The sequence below is a fragment of the Anolis carolinensis genome, unplaced genomic scaffold (genome assembly GCF_035594765.1).
Source record: "Anolis carolinensis isolate JA03-04 unplaced genomic scaffold, rAnoCar3.1.pri scaffold_10, whole genome shotgun sequence".
In the NCBI taxonomy this organism is placed as follows: Eukaryota; Metazoa; Chordata; class Lepidosauria; order Squamata; family Dactyloidae; genus Anolis; species Anolis carolinensis.
The window spans coordinates 10,583,274-10,604,556 of NW_026943821.1; the positions used below are offsets into that span (position 1 = coordinate 10,583,274).

Consider the following 21,283-nt stretch of genomic DNA (forward strand, 5'->3'; position numbering starts at 1 on the left):
AGATCCCAGTAGGGTGGCCTTTTGCAGTTGGCAGATCGTAATTTTGCCAATGTCTATTATTTCCAAATGCCAGCTGAGATCTTTTGGCACGGCACCCAATGTGCCGATCACCACCAGGACCACCTGTACTGGTTTCTGCCAGAGTTCAATCTTGAAGTCTTGATCGCGGCTGAGTTTTTCCTGTTGTTTTTCGTCAATACGACTGTCACCTGGAATGGCAACATCAATGATCCAAACCTTTTTCTTTTCCACAACTGTGATGTCTGGTGTGTTGTGTTCCAGAACTTTGTCAGTCTGGATTCGGAAGTCCCACAGTATCTTTGCGTGCTCATTCTCCAATAATTTTGCAGGTTTGTGATCCCACCAGTTCTTTACTGCAAGGAGGTGGTACTTGAGGCATAAGTTCCAATGAATCATTTGGGCCACATAGTTGTGCCTCTGTTTGTAGTCTGTCTGTGCGATTTTCTTATTATTCTTATTAGGACATCACTGCCAGGTTGATAGACTAGGTGAGAACACTCTTGCATGAGTTCTGGAAGAAAAATCTCACTGTCCCTTTAAGGTGGATGCTACTGGATTAGATAGCCAAGAACCAGCTAGAACATGGCCATACAGCCCGAAAAACATACAACAGCCAAGGACAGCTTTTCTGTGCCAAATTTAACATTTCAAACCAAGATGCCTCCCATCCCAAGGGGTGCCTATCATGCCCTGTTCCCATTGATCCCATGCCACCGCCCCATTTTAAAGCCGTTGCTGTCCCACCCAGTGGCCTTTCTACCTTCTCTCATTCTCTCGTCTCTCTTAGGACCAGCTACTGTTCTGCGATGACTGCGACCGGGGCTACCACATGTACTGCCTGAGTCCCCCAATGGCCGAGCCCCCGGAAGGTGAGCCAGATGGCAAGCGAAGGCGAAGGGTCCCTATATGGCACTGCGGCAAAATGTGCTGACGTTTCTCGTTTTCCTTCCTTGCAGGAAGCTGGAGCTGCCACTTGTGCCTACGGCAGCTGAAGGAGAAGGCTTCTGCCTACATCACTTTGACCTAGGCTGGTGCCCGCTGCCCCCCACCTTCCTCTGGATCCTGCTGAGACGGCTGCAAGATCTTATCCACGGTGGGACGGGGCTGTCGGATGTGTGTTTGTTTGAGCTCTAGCCTTGGAACAGTGATCTTTTGACCTGCCACTTCAGGTTGGCTGGAATCCCCGTTTCCCCTACTCTTAAGAGGGCAAAGGAAGGGGCCAGATCCTGGTCTTTTGGCAGGATATCCCTCTCTCTTCCCTTCCCTTCGACCCAACTATGTCGGTGGAGCCTTCCTGCCTTTGCCCACCACTGCCTGCCTGGCTCCTACCCACCCGGTCAACCCCAAGGAGCCAAATACTCAAAAGCCATAAAAGCCAGAGAGGGAAGCAGGTACCGAGCTCTCTCTCTCTTGGTTCCTTGCCCCTTCCCTCCATCTCCTGGCTGGGAAGGGACAGGGTTTTTTTCTCTCTCCTTCTACCATACCAGAATGATGTTGCATGCAAGATATTAATTTTCTTCCTGGATTTTTCAGGAGAGATGGGGTCGGCTGGGAGTCTGGCACCCCACACACAACCTTGTCTCTCATGGGTTTAAAAAAATATTTTGGTTGTTCATTGCTCTACAATGTGCGGGGTTTCCTGCCCGCTTCTATACCTTTTCTTTTAGGTTCCTCTCCATCAAATGGAGAGACTGTGGGTGACTTTAACTGAGTCAGGATGGGGGTGCTAGGCGATGGATGGGTTTAGGGATGCGATGATGGCCACCTGAAAGACATGGAGGCTAGAAGAGGGGACCTCCCAGCTATTAGACAAGGCAGGAGCTTTTTCTTTTTAAATGTTGCTGGTTTTTAAAAAATGTAAAAGGGGGGAAAGAAAACTTGAAAAAAACAGAAAAAGGTGGTCAACGGTAGAAAGCTACCCCCACCCCAGAGGGAGAGTGTGTTGGGTTTTGGGGTCAAGGGGAGAAATGCTACCAAAGGCTAGCTGGAAAGCACTCCCGCCAAGCCCCCACCTTGTGTACATGGTGTTGTTTTGTTGCCTGCATCTTTTAATGTGCTTGGATTGTTCTGTGCATTAAATGTGGTCTGAATTACAGCTCTCCTCCTCCTTTTTTCAAACATGGCCGGCCTTTTCCTACTCTGTTATATTGCATGGGTGATATGAAGGATCTGATGGATCTGACTATTGGGATAGCCTAGATCACTGCTTCTTAAACTATGGGTTGCGACTTCAAATGGGGCTCCCTTAGCTCAATGGCCCCCAAGAACTGGAAACACTAGAGGTTTTCTGAATGCCACCTAGTAGCTGTTGTAGACATTTATACAAATCCATTGCGTAGTTTACAGTGGATTCTGCAAAAGATGCTTCAGCTGTACTTCATAATAAGGAAAATCAGTCTATTTAGCTTGCCTTGTAAATGCTAATTTGCTGTAAATAAATATTTAGTTTTCATACCTATTTTAGATATGTACTAAATTGGAGACCTGGCAATGACCAAGTTATTAGAAAAAGGCATTGTTTGTTTTGGGATGATAGGTATTATTAGTTAGGCAATTTATAACGCTATTTATTAGAAAATTTTGTTTGTTATGAATGCTCAGATTAGAAAATTCTTAAGGATGTGGGTGAACTATAATTCCCAAAATTGTGGGTCAATCTTCCCGAAACTCTGCCAGTAATTATTGTTGGCCATGTGGGGTCTGTGTGCCAAGTTTGGTCCAGACCTGTCGTCAGCTGGGTACAATTCCTCTGTGCCATAGGAAAGAGTAGGGAAGGGTTAAGGGAGAGGCAGTGGGTGGGATCAAGCAAATGGAGAGAAATACTGGAATGGTGGTGATGGAGGAAAAACAAAATCTAGGATGAAACTGTCCCCATATGAAAACCTTCACTTGGGTGGTGGGCAGTATGGTTTGTGGAGGACATTGGCGGGGCTCTTGGATATGTTCATAACCTGTAATGTCATTGGAGGGAGGGCCATTGGTGTCTCCTGATAGGTGGGGGTTATAGTTGTTTGTGAAGGCAGAGGCTTGTCCGTGTTAGTGGACACCCCTGCCATATACAGATTTTCACTTTTATTATGCATATAGATAAGATATACCTGGGGTTGTGTAAAAATGTCTTGGGCATAAAGGGGGGGGGGGCGAGTGGGAAAATTTAAAGACACCATGGTCTAGACCAGGGGTTCTCAAACCAAGGCCCGTGGGCCAGATATGGCCTGCCCAGGTCCCCCCCCACCCAGGCTCCTGCCATTTGCGCCCCACTCACGTTGCAGCCATTCAGAGAAAAGGAAGGAAAGAGGGAAGGAAAGAAGGAAGGAGAAATGGAAGTAGGAAGGAAACAGGGAAGGAAGAGAGAAAATGAAAAAAGGAAGGAAGGAGGAAAAAAGCGCGGAAAGAGAGATGGAAGAGGGGGGAAAGGCAAACAATAATAACAATCCTAATTAACTTGACCTATCCCATCAAGCAAAAGCAGGCCCACAATTCCCATTACTCACTGGTAAGTTTATGATGGTTAGAGCTGCCTTTCATTTTAAATATTGTATTGTTCTTTCATGTTTTTGCAGTACAGGTAAGAGATGTGCAATGTGCATAGGAACTCATTCAACTATAGCCCCCCCCCCTCCCCAGTCCGAAGGACTATTAACTGGCCCTCTACTTAAAATGATTGAGCTTGCTGTAGGAATGAAATGAAAAAGGGCAGCCCCCTCCCTCCCTTCCCGACACCTGCATCCAGACTTTCCACCTGTAGATGCAACATCTTCTTGCAGGGAGCTGTTGCCATGACAACAGGATGGGGAAAGAAAAGAGAGACGTCTGGGTACCACAGACATCTCCCCTCCGCCTTCCTTCCAGTATCTGGATTCTGGCTTGGGGAGGGGGGGGGGAGAGAGAGAGAGAGAGAGAGAGAGAGAGAGAGAGAGAGAGAGAGAGAGAGAGAGAGGTGGATTTGGTTTGACACATACCGTCCCCAATGCTTCTGCCCAATCCAAAGAAACACACAAGAGGCTTTTCTATGAAACATTTATTTCAATGTCCCTTCCACATTTCGAGGCGTGCCAAAAAACCCCAAAAAAACAAACAAACCCCAAATTATTGTTGAAGATTCCAGAGAATTACACTGGGGAAGGAGAGGATTTAATTTACAAAAGCTGGTTCTTTCCTATCAGCATTTATTTTAAGACCAAGGGGAAAAAAATTAAATAAGACAGATTTGATCTGCGAAGATTCTTATAAAATTAAAATTCACACACACACCACGACAGACAAAAACAAAACACACCAGAGACGGCTCCCCTTGAACCTGCCGGCAAAAGGGGAAAGCCTTTCTCCTACGTCACAGAAAAGGACACTCGGAGGGACGTAATTTCAAATAAAAACAAGGGATAAGGGGAGACAGGTCCATACAAATCTGTGTGAGACTCCACTATAAAATTAAGAAACCGTTTTGGATAGGGTGCTGCTTGTTCCATTTGTGGCTGTTGTGGGAGGACGATTTTGTGGAACGGAAAACACAGGAAGGAACTAGTGTGGGAGAGCAGCTTGCCTAGGACTAACACTGAGAACGGGACCTGTGGCTTCTTCCCCACCCTGAAAACTCCATTTTACCGGGACAGTGGTGAAAAGCTGAAGCCTCCTGTGACGGAGACGCACTGAGCAAGAAAGACTCCATTGGGGAAGGACAAGGAAGGTTTTCCTGATGATGGGGACAGAAAGCAGGCAGCACCCTTCTGAGTTAAGACATATATGGTGCAGCTGTCTGCAAATCTGAGCCAGTACGTACTGGCAACGGCGAAGTAGCCCCCTCTCCCAATGCCAATATTCATGTGAACTTGCAGCAGTTCACACGGCTGGGAGATCCAAAGAAAGGATCAAGAAGGAGGCAGAGGAGAAAGACAGCCTCCCTAACTAGGAAGTTGTCCCAGAGTCTGGGTTTTTGCATAGTTCAGACGCTGGTTTTGCTCAAGTCTGGATTAAACAAGGAACGAAGGGAGCTGTGAGTCAAGCTGAACTCCCAGTTTCCTAGCCTTCCTATGTTTCCCGTCTCTGCTGCTTCCTCCTCCATCAATCTACAGCTTTTCAGGGCACCTGACCTGGAAAACAGAAGGAACTTGTCATCTGGTACTGATTGAAAGCTGCCTTTTTGCCCCCTTTGAGTCTCAGGGCCCCTAAATCTGCCACACACACTCCTCCCGTCCCCAAGCAGGACCGTGTTGCCAGTTACAAACAACAACATGCTTTAACACATGACAGGAAACAAACCCAAACAAACATAAGCCACAATTTCACTACAGACCAGACCGGAAGTAGCAGCCGCTGCCTTATTGCAGAAGGGCTGCACGTGGACGCATGAGTGCCCCTGGCATGCCCTGTTGGGTGGCATATCTGTCCCTGCCCAGCAGAGATGGAAAAACATGGCTTGATTGCAAGAAGGAAGTGCACCGGGAGAGCTCACAGAAAACACAAATGGCAGGAAGGGTGCTCTCGGAGACCACGCCTGAAGGGTGAAAGAGCTGCCCTCCCCATTCTCCACAGAGAAAATGGTGTTGCCCGTTTCCCCAAAAGCAGCAAGTTTGAAGGCCAATGAACAGGCAAGTGGGATTTCCTGGGGCAAACCCGTAGAACCCAGCAAAGTCTACGGCCTCATTTGTCTGCTGGCACCAAGGGAGCTCAAGGAGGGCACTTGTCTCTCCTCCCCCAAGCCTGGGTTTTGCATCTCTGCTGCGGCTGGGGACAAATCCGGTGTGCTGAATTCAGGTGCATGCACAGAAATCTCATAGAAAAAAAAATTACAAACAGTACCATTTATACAAATATAGTGTTTTATAAAGAACATATACATTTAAACTTTATATATTTTTAAACTTCCTGAGCCACTCCCAACCTTGCATTCTCTAGAAAATAATTTAGTTGTGAGAAAGTGCTCTTTTTGACTCTCGGCTGTGCTCTGGCAATCGATCCAGTCTGCTGGAACGCCAAGGCGCCCCCTGGCGGTCACTTGCAAGGATAAGCGTGGCCCAGACGGGCTGGCCTGGTCTGTGCCGCTGCTTCCGGCGGTGCGGTCACATTAAGTGTCACGATGCCAGCCTGAAACCTGGATGTCCTCAACGCTGTTCAGGCATTGTTGGCAAGCTGTGCTTGACTCTGAACACCAGTTTTGCTCCCCCTCCAACCTCAATATCCATGTTACTCAATACAGAGTGGCATAAAACCCGAGGCCATGGTCCATGCAGGAAAGGAGCTGTCTAAGGGGAGGGCAGAAGACACTTGAGGCCACCGCCGTATGGAAAGAAAAGCCTCTCCTGGAAGAGCAAGCAATACGTTTGGTTCCGGGGAAGAGTCCACACTCATCTGCCACTGCCGTCTTTTCCTAAACCAGCTGCAGCAGCCCACCCTGTCCCACGGCCGGCTCACAACTCCTTCTTCTCCACGGCGTTGGAGAAGATCTCGGCAAACTTGCGCAGCTGCTCATTGGCCGTCTGCGACTCCTCCTGTAGCCGCTGGTTGTTTTGCCGGAGGTTGGCCACTTCCGCTTGGAGCACCACCTTGTCCTGTTTTTCCTGCAGTTGGGAAAGAATATGGAATGTGGATTCGAAACAGGCAGTGGAGAAGCCAGCTCCCTTTTAGAGAGTAGTAAATCAAGGCCACCTTGGATGGAGTTGGAACCACAGCCATAAATAAGCAAAGAATCCAGGACTCTTGGCTCTCTCCTTTTTCTACCAACTCCAAAGGTTTTCCTCCTCTTTATCCAATACCCCTGGTTCACAAAACCATGCTGTCAATTTTCAGTGACGAGAAAAGCCCAGAGGGGCAGCTTCTTCCAACACAGAATTACTGAGTTGGAAAAGACTTGCCAAGCTCAATGACCTAAGTCACTATAATTTCCCATAGAAATCTGCTAGATTTCTAAGAGTCACTATAGAGGCACTTCTCTCTATCTCAGTACCTTCACAGGCATATTTAGTGGAAACATGGGCCTTCTACATGGCAGGAGGTTGGAATGGATGGCCCTTGTGGTCTTTTTCAGCTCTACGATTTTACACAACTGTTCATACACTTTGAAACCTTCTCTGTAGGAAGGCCCCTTTCCTGTTGTATTTCCAGTAGAAGTTAAGACCTTTCTAACAGTTGGAAATAGCAATACGTTTTGGGCAACTGCAACTGCAATTTCAACTTCAAAGAAACAACCATCCTCTGCTAATCAAATATATTTTTGTAGTGGCATGTCTTTGTCCTCGGCAGTTCAGTTTAATAGCTGAGTTACCTGTGTGCCATTGTATGAATGCTTATGAATATCACTTGTTCAAGGTCATGCTTTTCTTGACTAGTGGTTTTCAAAAGGTGAGTCTCCACATGTTGATGGAGATTATTTGCCATGATTTTTGCCTTTTCAATAAGGTTATGACTGCCATTTATTTTCAAAGGAATATGTGCCCAGAGACTGGGTGCAGTTATTTCCAATAGGCTATGGGATTTCCAGTACTAACAAGATACATTTGTATTCTGTTTTATAAATTAATATTTTAAAGGCTTTTAATTCTGTTTGAATCTCTGGTCTGTTTTTAATTATACAGTGTTCCCTCACTTATTGCTGGGGTTAGGTTCCAGGACCACCCGCAATAAGTGAAAAGCTGTGAAGTAGGGACGCTATATTTATTTTAATATTTATAATTTATTTTAGTAGTTATACACTATTTTAAGTCTTTATCAACCAATCGTGTGTTGATAACTCGCCTCCTTCTCCCCCTGTTGCCGCTTGGGCTCCTTTTCTCTCCCTTCGGCTTCTCCTTCCTCCCTTCCTTAGGCTGTAAATTGCAATTTTTAATGATTTCTAATAGTGTTTTAGAGTTTATTGAAAAACCGTGAAACAGCGAATCCGCGAAAAGTGAACGGCGAAGTAGTGAGGGAACACTGCATATGCTTTTATGGTAGATGTGTGCCATCTTACATTCCAGTGTGAAGAAAGGCAGGATATAAATAAAGTGATGGAAGGATGATAGATGGATGCGGGACATAAACACCTCATTCGTGACAGATAGTTAGGAAGCCTCTGTTTAAATACTGCCAGTAAAGGTGAACCGACCAATGCCTGAAATAGGCTCTTCTGTTGTTGAACAGCTCTCAATGTTAGGAACTTTCTCCAAATGTTTAGAGCTGAGATCTCTTTCTCTGCCACTTCCCTCATTGGCTCTAATTCTGCCCTTTTGAACAACAACTTCTGCATGGGAGTCCCTCAGGAGTCTATTCTCTCCCTTACTAGAATCCTTTTTTCCTGGCTAAGTGAACAAGCAGCACCCATTGCAAAACTATTTCTTAATTTCCTGGCTAAGTTTTTCAACCCATGTTGGGAGAAAACTCCCTTCCCTTGGCCAAGTGAACCCACCAACAAAGGCAGTCATAGCTGTAATTTCTTACCTTCTGCAAGTCGGTGTGGAGCTGTTTCAGCATGGCCTCGAGCTGGTAGACCTTGCCAGTCAGATCTGCTGAAGGTTCCTCACTGCATAGAAAGGGGGGAGACCAGATGATTGTTGCTACATTCTCCTACCATTCAATACACATCAAGCCCCATGAGGGTCACCCTGCTGTCACTTCACAGTTGGCAAGGAAAGGCTATTTACACCATGAAGAATCTGGTCTCAGCTTGGGGAGAGGGGGAAATGGGGATATGCTCCATCTTTACCTTCATCCAGGAGCTCAGGGAAAATGGGAGCATCACAGTCTGAATTGGCTCCTCCCATGCCCCATAAGAAGCAGCTCCCTCTCCCAACTTCCAGGATATGGCAGTTGCTGAGCATTAGTGGGTTTTGGACTTGACACAAGGGCAAGAGGATATCCATCTGTGCCCCATCCAAAATGAGTCTGAGGTTTGTTTTTGTTTGTATCAGGAGCGACTTGAGAAATTGCAAGTTGCTTCTGGTATGAGAGAATTGGCCACCTGCAAGGATGTTGCTCAAGGGACGTCTGAATGTTTTACCATCCTGTGAGAGGCTTCTTTCATGTCCCCACATGGGAAGCCCGAGCTGATAGATGGGAGCTCATCCAGCTCTCTGGATTCAAGCTGCCGACCTTTCGGTCTGCAGTCCTGCCAGCCCAAAGGTTTAACCCATGAGTTGTACTAAGTCACTAAGAAGGTGCTGGCTATATACATAAAGATCTCCCATATTTTGAAGGGGCATTATGTGGACTGTAGTGAGGGATAGAGAAGTGGGGCAGGTCTAATTTGGTAGGTTCGTCTCTTCTGTTTTCAGAACCCATCATTAGTTGGACCAGTGAACACTGTGGCTTTGTTGTTCAAGTATGAGAACAACTATTGTGTGATAACGAAACAGTGAGTGTTCCATACACACTTCAACGCCATTCCACCTGAGATGATTGGCAGACTGATGGAGAAATTCCGGGAACGTCTTCACCAATGTATCGGCAATGATGGATGGAATTTGTCTGACATTATTTTTAAAAGCCATTGGTATTTTGTGCACTTTTCAGAAATATATACCATTTTTCTCTAGATAGCTTCATTTCATTTCTTATACCCCTTCAAAATGTGGGAGATCTTTATGCCTTACCCTGTACAACAAAATTGCTTATCTTCCTGCAAGGCGCCCAAAAAACAGCTATAACTTTTAAAGGGAACCACAGATCGCCTTCCTTACCTCATGGTGGGTGTTGTGCGTGGTGTGGGCTGCCTCTCCAGACTCAGGTGCCCGAGGACGGGGCTGTGGGCAGAGGGGATGTCGGGGCTCAGCACAGCGTCATTGAGGGAGAAGAGGGAAACCGCTCTCTGGACTGGAGGGAAGAGGCAGCACGAGGGTTGGTCGTGTTTGCAATGGCAGACTCCTTCCCCCAAAAAGTCACGGAGCCCACCGCCAGCCCCCAGTTAATCTCCCCCCCCCCTCTGTCTCTCTCTCTCTCTCTCTCATCCCAACCGGCACAGCTGGCAAAACAGCCCGGACAGTGAGTCACTCCCAGCTCCTCCCAAATGCCCATGGCCAGCTGAGCAGTGAGTCACAATCCCTGGGCAGCTGAGGGTGGGGCTGCCCCTGCCACCGAGAGGGCAGCCATCAGGCCTGGCAAGCTATGAAAGGACATCGGCCTGGAGAGATGCCAGTGCTCCAAAAGGAGGTCATTTGCCTACAAACAGGAGCAAGAAAGAAGCGAAAGAATCAACATCTTAAGGAAATGTGGCACATTCTAGATGGCTGCCACAATTCCCCGACTAGCTGAGGCAAAGAAACCACTCATGAAAATGAAGAGAGTATCAATATGCAAGAACTAGCCAAACAGAGCAGAGCAGAACTATGGTTTCAAGCATGTTGGGCCGGGCATGCCAAATCTAGAAAGGGTTGAAAAGGAGTAACACAGCATGATGGCTTTGATGCTTTGGCTCAAATAGCTACGAATTTCCCTCAAGGTTTCAATAAGGTTTGCAAACACCTAGTAGAAGTTTGGAAATGAAAGAAAAAGAACTTTGACTATCTCTCATGTCATCTGACACAGATGTTGCTTAGGACCACCAAGCAGATACAATCCCCCCCCCCCCCCCCGTCTCTTTTGCAATGTTTTTCTCGATCCCTCACTTTTTCCTGTGACTGTTTCTGCTCTACCCCAATGATCAATTGTTTATACTGACTGGAGAAAAAAATCAAATCAAAACCAAGGAAACTCTGAAACTTTTCCTTTCTGTCATACAAGCAGGCACATGAACGCACATGATGGAAATGCAAGTGTGATCTTGGCTGTAGAAATGATGAAATAGTACAAACTTTCAGCCCAAAGAGAGGGAGGGGGACCTGGCTCCAGAAAGCTATAATGATACATGTTGGTAGTTTTCTTTGTCAGAACACTGGAGGGATCCAAAGAGGTTATTCAAAGGAAAGGATCAGAGAAAGATCAGAGAAGGTCAAGAGAAGGCTGAGAAGAGACATGATGAGGGCCATGTATCACAATGTAAGGAGAAGTCATAGGGAGGAGGGGGCAAGCTTGTTTTCTGCTGCCCTGGAGACTAGGATGCGGAACAATGGCTTCAAACTACAGGAAAGGAGATTCCACCTGAACATTAGGAAGAGCTTCCTCACCGTGAGAGCTATTCAGCAGTGGAACTCTCTGCCTCGGGGTGTGGTGGAGGCTCCTTCTTTGGAGGCTTTTAAACAGAGGCTGGATGGCCATCTGTCAGAGCTGCTTTGAATGCGATTTTCCTGCTTTTTGGCAGGGGGTTGGACTGGATGGCCCACAAAGTCTTTTCCAACTCTCTATAAGAAGAAATCATGCTTGATCCTCATAAATCACAGCCAGCCTTATCTTCACTACGGCCTAAGTCAAGAATCCTGCCTTCTAACTGGTAAGGCCCCAAGATCAGCACAACATCTCTACAAAGTACCCAGGATGCCATGCAGCAGCAGCAGCCCTCACTTGATCTGAGCTGTCAGGATTTTGCGACAATCCACAGCAATGGAGATCATTATTTCTCCAACACTGGAAAAAAAAGCCCGGCACCCTTCCTGTTTCTATCTTTTATGCGGACGAGAAAGTGAACCAAATAGAAGAGTGGGATCATGAAGACCCACAAGGGGCTGGGTGCAGTGTTGCTGCCTTTCTATGTTTTTAGAGTGAGATGGAAAGAGTCCCGAAGAAAGACAAGATAAAGGACGGCTCTCACCCACAGACAATGAGGCTGGGGTCCTGTCTCTCTCTCCCCCACCCCACAGTTTGTCTCAGCAAGGAGCATCTCCCCGTTGTCCCCAGAGGCTCATGACCAAAGCAGGATGGCCACCCATAAGGCTTTGCCTACCTTCTCGTTGGGAGTCCAGTAATTTAGGCAGGAGGATTCGGCCGAACTGAGCGCACACCAGAGTACCCGTCCTCTCGCTTCTTGTGCACTCGAGTGGCAGCCTCTCCCCACTTACTAGCCAGGGAGCGCTTACTTGCACGGGGAAGGCAGGGAAAGCATGACGCAGATGGCAGGCCTGAACAGATGCCCGACATTGCCTGCCTGGCTGCCAGGGAGGCGGTTAATCCGCATCAAGGGAGATCCCTGCCGGGAGCCAGCCTTGTCCTGACATGCGCTCACCTCTCTCCCTCCCTGCTTGCCCTACTTTCGGCAGCAGGAGCAGTCGGAGGCCTCTCCCGGGGGGCACCCAAGAGTGACAAGCCGAACTGCACAGAGTGCCTTTGCTCCTGGGGAGGCCAGCTGCGATGAGGCGGAGAAAGGCAAGGCAGGTCCAGGCTGGGAAAAACCAGGTCACAGAAGCAGCTCCAGGGAGAAAATGGCATTTAAGACCACTAAGCTAGCTGGGCAGAGAGAGCGAGGGAGATGGAGAGAAAGCTGACCCTACAACGCTTCTGGCTTTTCAGGAAATGGAGCATAGACATTTGTGTCCCATTTCAACCCTGCTTTAGAGGGAGATGGAAAAAGAACTTGCACGCTATGAAAAAGACAGTGAGTGGTGTTTATGGGGCCACACCAGGAAATCTCTGCAAGTAAATCAGACCTGACAGACTGAACTGGTTGGGCTCAGCTAATCTAGGTCTTATTTCTTTCTGGGACCAGAAGAAAAGTGGGTGAGTGAGTCTTTGGGAAAATATAAAGCTTGGGGGAGGAAGCTTCTCTGTCTCAAAGTGCAACTACCCCATAACTATTCCAATGTAAGAGGAAAAGCCTAAAGCTATGACCTGAATGACTTCTCCCTGTTAGAATACAGATATTGAGAATCACTGAGCATGGAGACCCCAGGGGACTTCTCTTTAATGTTTCCCTTTCAGTAATCCACAGCTAAAGCATCCTTGAAAGGTGGCTATTCCTCATCCTGATTCTACATACATGGACCCCTCCTAAAAGATTGAAGAAATGGTCAAGAGATACATACTGCAGGGCCTAGCGCAGAACTTCTTCCCCACAAATATCTGCAAGCATCTTTGCTACTATGAGGAGTAAAAAACCTATCTGGTTGGAAGTAAGATACAAGACCTTTAGTTAAGACAGAGCAGTCAACGCGATAGGACGGCTCTGCCTGAGAAGTTCATGGCCAGTTTTGGATCTGGGCAACCAATGGAGAACAGAATATGTTGCAACCAATAAGATATGCGTGTGAGCGTAATTTTCCATGCATGTTTTTTTCAATCTTTCAAGGAAGCGTGCAGATTTAAACCCCACTGTATCACAATAAACTGGTCAAAAGAGAAAACACTATACAAAGGGGCAGCCCACACTTATGAAAGTTCCAAACATCTTCTGGTCATAGTTTAGGCAAGAGAAATCACCCCACAAACCTAAGTAGTTGCCAAGACAGTAAAAATATTATTGTTGTCATTATTTTTCATTGTTTAATTCTATTTTACAATCTTGCAAATTTTGGTTACATGTATTTTTCAGTTTGTTTGGTATTATACTACATTGTTTTTCTGTATTTGTTTGGATAATTTGTTTTACAATTATATCACGTGGTCGCATACTTGTATTATTCCTTCCTTCCCAGATTGTATATATATGTACAGTAGAGTCTCGCTTATCCAACATAAATGGGCCGGCAGAAAGTTGGATAAGCTAATATGTTGGATAATAAGGAGGGATTAAGGAGAAGCCTATTAAACATCAAATTAAATTATGATTTTACAAATTAAGCACCAAAACATCATGTTATACAACAAATTTGACAGAAAAGTAGTTCAATTCATGGTAATGCTATGTAGTAATTACTGTATTTATGAATTTAGTACCAAAATATCATGATGTACTGAAAACATTGTCTACAAAAATGCGTTGGATAATCCAGAACGTTGGATAAGTGAGTGTTGGATAAGTTACACTCTACTGTATATGTGTGTTTTAAATTGCAAACCTTTGGTAGGGCTGGTTATCTTTTTTGTTCTTTAACTGTAAAGCAACATGCACAATGATGGTGATGGAATAGCAACTTCGTCAACCTCCACTAGTTATATATTGTATATATAATTCAGGTTACTTACTGTATTGTATGTGTGTGTATTAGTATGCAATTTTACCTTAACTTTGTTGTGGGAGGGGCTACAGACCATGTGATCAGAACTGGGCTTGTTCAAGACTCTATTTTAGAACGGTTCAGTTCAGACTTCAGTAAGAAGTGTGTGCTTCATATTCAATTCAGGAACAATATGCAGTACAGAAGCCATTGGATTCCATTGGACTATGGACTATTGATTCTAATACTGATGCCCTGTGTTACCTACACACAAAAACTACTTCAAATCTATTTGTATCTGGATCGATATGCAAAGTACCTGTATGGTGAATACATGAAGTTTGTGAGTAAACTAACTATGTTACTTTTAAAGAAGTCTGTTTATTTTTGTCTCTTAAGAGCATGATTTAAAGGCAAATATATTTTAAAGGAGAGTTGATGTTTTTGGGAAACTGCTGAATGTATGTGCATGTATGTGCATTGGCATATAGTTGCCTTGTATGAATGCTGATGAATGCCATTTTTCCAAAAGATGGCGCTATAGAAATAAATGCTTCAGCAATAGTAACAACAACAACTGGAAGTTGAAGCAGTGCGCCAATCCACACAGTTCATCTTCTACTTTGTCAGTGGCTCTTTATCTAACTGCTGTGTAAGATTCCCTCCTTGGCTTCTTTGGCACATGGAACATTCAGCAGAGAGAGATAGAGATAAGGAGAATACAAACAATGCCCTGCATATGCCTCAGCCATGCCAAAGTCCACCTTGGCCTCTCCTACCTTCGTAGGCTTTTGCAGCACTGACCAAGCTTGACCACTCCAAGCCTGTGGCTGTGTCCGGCAGTGGCATCAGTCCGGGATCAATGCGTCGCAGAGATTTGTCCCGTGTGTCGCTCAGGGAGAGCTCCGAGGCTGAGATGTTAGCTGCAGAGAAAGAAAACACCCCAACCCCTGTGAGAAAGCACATGAGGTCAGAGGGTGGAGTATAGGAGGGCTGACCATGCTTCCTGTGACTTAGGCCCAAAGGAAGTACAAGAAGGCTGCTTATCCTCAACATCACTACTGGAGATACTCAGATCGCAAAGGCAGGCTGGCTAGGGTTGTCATTTTCCAACAGCCCTAGAATGAAGCACAAAAAGGACCATGGGCTCTCTCCACTTCCCCCTATTGAGAACTCACACTTCTTCTCAGAGAGGTTCCCATTGTTGGGCGACTGGTGTTGCTGCTGCTGCTGCTTCCGCACGGGGAGGGTGCTGGAGGGGTAGGTGCTGGTGAAGAGGACATCGCTGGCGAGGGGTTGCTCAAAGCAGTAGGCGCTGGCGTAGGTGCCATCACGGCGTCCACTGCATAAGCTCTCGTCTGAGAGGGTTCTCTGGAGCGTCTTCTGTGGGGACTAGGAAGAAAGACACAAGAACATCAGAATGGGCTCAGGTGGTCAGAAACAGATTTCTGCTGAAGCTGGGCCTCTCTCACATACTCAGGAGCTCACCAACCAGAACGAGGAGGGGAACACAGGTAGGGCATACCTAGAGGCCTTCTGCTTCCATACCTCCCTTAATAGTATAAAGTCCTTGCTGAAGCCACCTATGTGATCTAAACGTGACTCAGGTGCTGTACTCCAAGGCTGGGAAGCACTTCTGTATTTAATACTATACTCAGTCCAGGGTAAATAGCAAAGCAGTTTATTGAATATATCTATCTATCTATCTATCTATCTATCTATCTATCTATCTATCTATCTATCTATCTATCTCAAAAGCAGATCAGCAAAATAGAATTAAAACCAAAGTCAAAATGTCAGAAATAGTCTGCAGACTTCAAAGTACAAGAAACCAGGAATAAATCCACAACATGAGATTCAGGAACAATCCTTAACACATGCAAGCATGGCGCATGAGCAACAGGAAACATGGAACTAGAAATCCCTTAGAAAGCTAGACTTGGTCAAAGATGCATCTTCAAACACCAACACTGCCTAGACTCACAAAGTAACCTGCTGGTCTTGCTAATATAGACAAAATCTCATGCCATTTCCCCTGAGAAGCTGAGAAGGACTTTTTGGCTAATAAGTAGCTTGACCTCCATGCTCTCTCTTGAGAAGCCCTGTTGATGGAACATAAATCTCCTATCTAACTGCTGCTTATTAGTCTGTCCACCTGGACTTTCATTCTCTGAGCTCAGTTCTGTTTCTGACCTTGTTTCTCTAAGGAACTGCCTTTCTGGAATGTGGCTTCCCTTGGACAGAGCTCTCTCATTCTCAGGGCTTAAAATCTCTTGAATCTCCAGCTGGCCTTCAGGCCCAGAATCCTCAGTGTCATCATCAAGCTGCCTAACAGGCCCAGAATCCCCAATGAGATCAGGTACAGACACAATCAAAGGCTGGACTACAACATCAGGAAGCAGGTGGAAATCTGACCCACCAAGAAGGAGAAGGACTGGCCCAGAGGGTTCTGTTGCTGGGGGTCCACAAAGCTTCAAAGTCAATGCCACTCTGTCTCTACAGCTTAACAATATGTTGATGGGCAGCAAAAAAGGAGCATGTTGATGGGCAACTGCTCAAGAACCAAACTGGAGGAGCAGGCCATCCCTCCAAGTCTAGCCTTACCCCTCACTCACCAAATCCCTCTCCTGCTGCTCAACAGCACTGCTGTCCATGATGATCAGCTTCTTCAGGTCATCCTCAATGGAAGATTTGTAGGTCTTGCGAGGGGAGCGAAGATCACGCAGGGAGGCTCGCAGTCGGGGCTGCCCAAAGACGTTCTTGGTGCTCAGGTCCACTTGCCTGGAGAAAGAGATGGAGAAAAAGAAGTTATCTTCCTCCTTCAGATGTTTTATATCTCCAGTTTCTCTGACCTTCACAATATCCTAGCTGAAGAATGCACAAAGTCCACAGTGCTGGAGGGCCACTTTTCAGTTGGGGAATGCCAAAGGGTTACATGCCCAAGAGGGGAATGCATGGCACATAGCACTCTGTTTAAATTAGTAGATCTCAATCGTTCATCTCCAAATCAAAAGAGACTAAGATGAAAAAGCTAAAAAGATCTATTGCAGGCATCCTCAGAGGTTGTGAGGTCTGTTGAAAACTAGGCAAATGGGGCTTATATATCTGTGGAATGTCCAAGATGGGAGAAAGAACTAATATCTGTTTGAGGCATGTGTATGTGTTGCAATTGGCCACTTCGATTAGCCTTGCAGCTTCAAAGCTTGGCTGCTTCCTGACTGGGGAAATCCTTTGTTGGGAGCTGTTAGCTGGCCCTGATTGGCCAGCTAAAAGCTCCCAACAAAGGATTCCACAGATATATAAATCCCACTTGCCTAGTTTCCAGCAGACCCCACAACCTCTGAGGGTGCCTGCCATAGATGTGGGTGAAATGTCAGGAGAAAATGCTTCTGGAACATGGCCATACAGCCCAGAAAACTCACAGCAACCCAGTGATTCCAGCCATGAAAGCCTTCAACAATTGACAGGCTACAGTAGTGGTCTGTGTTCATCTGAGGCCCATTCACACAATTATAGCCATCTAATTCCACTTTAAGTGCCATGGTTCTGTCCTATGGAATTCAAGGAACTGCAGTTTAGGATGAGGCAAATTAAAGTGGAATAATATATATAGCTGTGTCTTGTGAATGTGTCCTGCCTGCATTACATCAGACTGCATTACACTTTGTAATGCGCAAACCAAGGAAATAATGGGATGAAGCTACATAATTTATAAAAGACATGGTGGATGTGGGGTAGGGTGAGACAATTTCTACCTTTCTCAGAAGCCGTCATCCCCCACAAGCAAGCAGCATGCTTTGCCCTTTCCATGCTGAGTCAGCAGTCAGCCTTTTTATTCTGCATCGCCCACTAACACCTCCTTTCCTTCCAGATTCATGGTACAGCATTTGCGTGAGTGGCGAATGCCAACTTCCTCCTGAAAGTCTGTCTCGCTTGTTCCCACACTTTCCTGGGGGAAGCCAGGCGTGCGGGGTGTCTGTTATGTTCTGAACAGCAACTAGAACTCAGCCAGAATTAGACTAAGGACCCATTTTCAGTGGGAGAGACACACAAAGTATTTTGAGTGTGTGACGAAGAGTCACTACGCTCCTCTGAACAAGGAACAAGGGTCCAGGACAGGAGATGAGACCAATGGAAAGGGTTCACAACAAAACACGTTGCCCAAGAGTTTCCCCATCATTGCCCTCAGGATGTCCAAGGAAAGCCATGAAAGGACATATCCAGCCAGCTTGTATTTAATGTTGTTGTGCGTCGAGACAGAATTTGGTCCTATCTCCCAGGAACACAACTGTCCTTTGCCTTGAATTTTTCCTCCACTGGGAGCCCTCTGGCACCCATCTGGCTTTGCCCAGCATTATGTTTCAATCATCAAAAGTGAATTGATGAGATAAGATTGCTGAGGATGGGGAGTCTTTGGGCTGGTAAGGTCTTTTTGCATCAGACATTTCAGAAACTAAATTGAGCTTAGCCTGCTTGGGTGTTGACACGGGAGACCACCAGGAGGTAATGCTACAGGTATTCAGGTAAAGGCGAGAAAAAAATTATCCTTTCTGATTCTTGGAAAGCCCAAGAAGCCTGTTGGTGTTGGCAGTACCTGACTAAACAGGCCAATGCCTCACTATAAGGTAGCTTCTTTTATTAACATCATGCACTTCATCCCAAGTGGACATAAAAAGAATTATAGATGAGACCCTGCCTCCAAGGTGATGGTTTGAACCCTAGTCTCCAGAGCTGTAGTCCAACGTTCAAACCACTACACCACAACAAATCTTAAAACAGCAGTGCCAAGCATTAAAGGCCCATCCTAGTCAATTTTGAAAAGCCTCACAGAATAAAAATATTCCAATAGGTTGAGGCTTCTTCAAGAGCAAGGACAGGGCCATCCATGTTGCAAAATATGGGAGCTCTCATTTCCACTAAACCAGATTGAGACAGTGGTGAGACAGAAGATCTTAAGAGTTCTAATGGGCTTAATGAAGGGACATGTGGTCGGGTTTGCTGTGAGATTTCCAGGATGTATGGCCATGTGCCAGAAGCACTCTTTCCTGATGTTTCGCCCACATCTATGGCAGGCATCCTAAGAGGTTCTGAGGTTTGTTAAGAATAAGAATAATTTATTTGTTTGACCAGTCATATGACCATTTCAAAGTGCAACATAAATAAAAACAAGGCAAAAAGGATGGGAGGACAGGCAGCTGACCATCTGTTTGCTGACAAAATCTTATTTTCCTGATTCTTCTTCTTTCAGGAAATGTGCTCTTTTCTTGATAGCTTTCAGGGTAAAGAGGCTGACTCTAATTATGGTGGATCTTTCTTGTCCTTGCAAGAGGACTGTCAGAAGATAATTTCTGTTGGGAGACCTAAAATTAGATAGTAATGGATGTAAATATCTGTGTCGAAGTTCGGCATATGCTGGGCAGTCAATCAAAAAATGTTCGATGTCTTCCACTTTTTGATCTCCCCAGACACAGAATCTCTCATTTCTTGGGATGTTACAGTAGCGACCAGTTTGCATCATAATACCGAGTTGTTCAAACCTGGCCCTGGTGTATATTCTTCTTAAGGGCAACGGAACTGGAATAGTCAGATAGTGTTCTAAATGAGTATTCATTTTGTGGGAGGCTAAAAACTTTGTGGCAGAAGACCTACCTATACTTGCTAGGTCCAATTGAGCATAGATGTCATGAGTGCGTTGCATGAGCACTTGTTTTGCCCTAGGTCCTAGATCATTCAAAAATTGTAAAGGAAGGCCAGTTTTAGCCATCTCATTGTTTAAGGCCACTACCCATGATGACTTGTGGGCACGCTGGTCTTGATCCTCTAAACATAGGTGTGGAAGTCTACTGGAATTCATCTGATTTACTTTTGACCAGTAATTGAATTGTCTCATTAAAATTTGAGCTTTTACTGGGAGCATTCCTAGCTCTGCCCTTACAGCAGCCATCAGTGTTGTTCTGGAAAGTCCCAGAAGAGTGCGAAGCTGCTTAACTTGGAAGGCTTCGATCTTGGCCAAATTGGTGTGCCCCCAAATTTCGGCCCCAAATATGAGTGTTGGCATTATTTTTTTCTTAAAGACTTCCAGGGCAGGTCTGATTGTGCCTGGGTATCTATGATGGTACAGCTTGTAAATGGAACCTGCTGCTTTTGTTGCTCTTTGTATACTATGAGTAATATGATTAGACCAAGCACCAGATGATGAAAATGTAATACCTAGATATTTGTAGCTATTAGTTTGTTCCAAATTGTGAGGTTTGTTGGAAACTAGGCAAGTGAGGTTTATATATCTATGGAAAGTCCAGGGTCGGAGAAAGAACTCTTATCTGCCTTAGGCAAGTGTGAGTGTTGCAACTGGCCACCTTGATTAGCACTGAATAGCCTTGCAGATTCAAAGCCTGGCTGCTTCCTGCCTATGGAATCCTTTGTTCAGAAGTGTTAGCTGACCCTGATTGTTTCCTTTTTGGAATTCCCCTGTTTTCTGAGTGTTGTTTTTTACTTAATGTCCTGATTTTAATTTTTTTTAATATTGGTAGCCAGATTTTGTTCATTTTCATGGTATCCTCCTTTCTGTTGAAATTGTCCACATGCTTGTGGATTTCATTGGGTTATAGAGTTTTTTTTAAATACTGGGCTACCATAAGCCTTACATGTATATACTGTCCAGCAGAAGAAAAAAGATAAATGGCTACCTGCAATAGCTGTTGTGGGAAAACACGCTAATGGCATGAAAACCAAGTGAAGGGGACAGAGATTTCAGAGTCAGTTCTCTAACACACTTAGCCCAGCCCCATCCTACACAGCACTCACTTTTTTGGGTCCGTGAAGGCGATCGGTCTTGCGGGGGTATCTTCATTGTTCTTCTTCCACCCAGCTGGCAGGTGTTTGTTTCTGCTGTTTTGCTTGGAGAAGAAGGACTTGGGAACAGAGGCTGAGAGCTGGAAGGAGCTGGACTGTGACATGTGTGGGGCCCGGGATGCTTCCACCATGGAGCTTTTGTATATGTGAGCAGGATAGGTTGCCCTGGAGTTGCTGTTATTGTGGCTAAAAAAATGAGGAGGAAAGATATGAAAATCCAATCTGGATGAAGTTGAGCATCTTCTCTGCTAAGTCATGACCAACCAACTCACTGGCTTCCTAGGACAAGGAGGCATGGACAGAAGTCCCAAGGCAACAAAGAGAATTGGGAGCAGCACTGATCCTCTTCCTTTCAATCACCCCCATAGCAATGTCCAAACAGCATTTGTTCCATGGCACAATAACATCATAATGCAATCGACCACAGCCTAAAAGCCTGAGCTACTTGGAGGAAGCTGTCATGAGAGCCATGCTTACAA

At 45.7% G+C, this 21,283-nt stretch overlaps 2 protein-coding genes across 8 annotated transcripts in view; one reads left to right on the forward strand and one right to left on the reverse strand.

Moving 5' to 3' along the window:
* Positions 1–2,116, forward strand: part of dpf1 (double PHD fingers 1) — a 39,380-nt gene extending 37,264 nt beyond the window's left edge. For all 3 annotated transcript variants that reach the window (XM_008113827.2, XM_008113825.3, XM_008113826.3), the window contains exons 10-11: positions 809–890; positions 978–2,116. In XM_008113827.2, the coding sequence (XP_008112034.1) occupies positions 809–890; positions 978–1,048 (153 nt within the window). In that variant the 3' untranslated portion in view covers positions 1,049–2,116. The remainder of the gene's footprint in view (positions 1–808; positions 891–977) is intronic.
* A 1,911-nt stretch (positions 2,117–4,027) lies between these two features.
* Positions 4,028–21,283, reverse strand: part of sipa1l3 (signal induced proliferation associated 1 like 3) — a 144,819-nt gene continuing 127,563 nt past the window's right edge. For all 5 annotated transcript variants that reach the window (XM_008113820.3, XM_062962415.1, XM_062962413.1 and 2 more), the window contains 7 exons: positions 20,757–20,990; positions 16,568–16,733; positions 15,131–15,344; positions 14,732–14,875; positions 9,672–9,804; positions 8,434–8,515; positions 4,028–6,578 (listed from right to left, as the gene is read on the reverse strand). In XM_008113820.3, the coding sequence (XP_008112027.2) occupies positions 6,429–6,578; positions 8,434–8,515; positions 9,672–9,804; positions 14,732–14,875; positions 15,131–15,344; positions 16,568–16,733; positions 20,757–20,990 (1,123 nt within the window). In that variant the 3' untranslated portion in view covers positions 4,028–6,428. The remainder of the gene's footprint in view (positions 6,579–8,433; positions 8,516–9,671; positions 9,805–14,731; positions 14,876–15,130; positions 15,345–16,567; positions 16,734–20,756; positions 20,991–21,283) is intronic.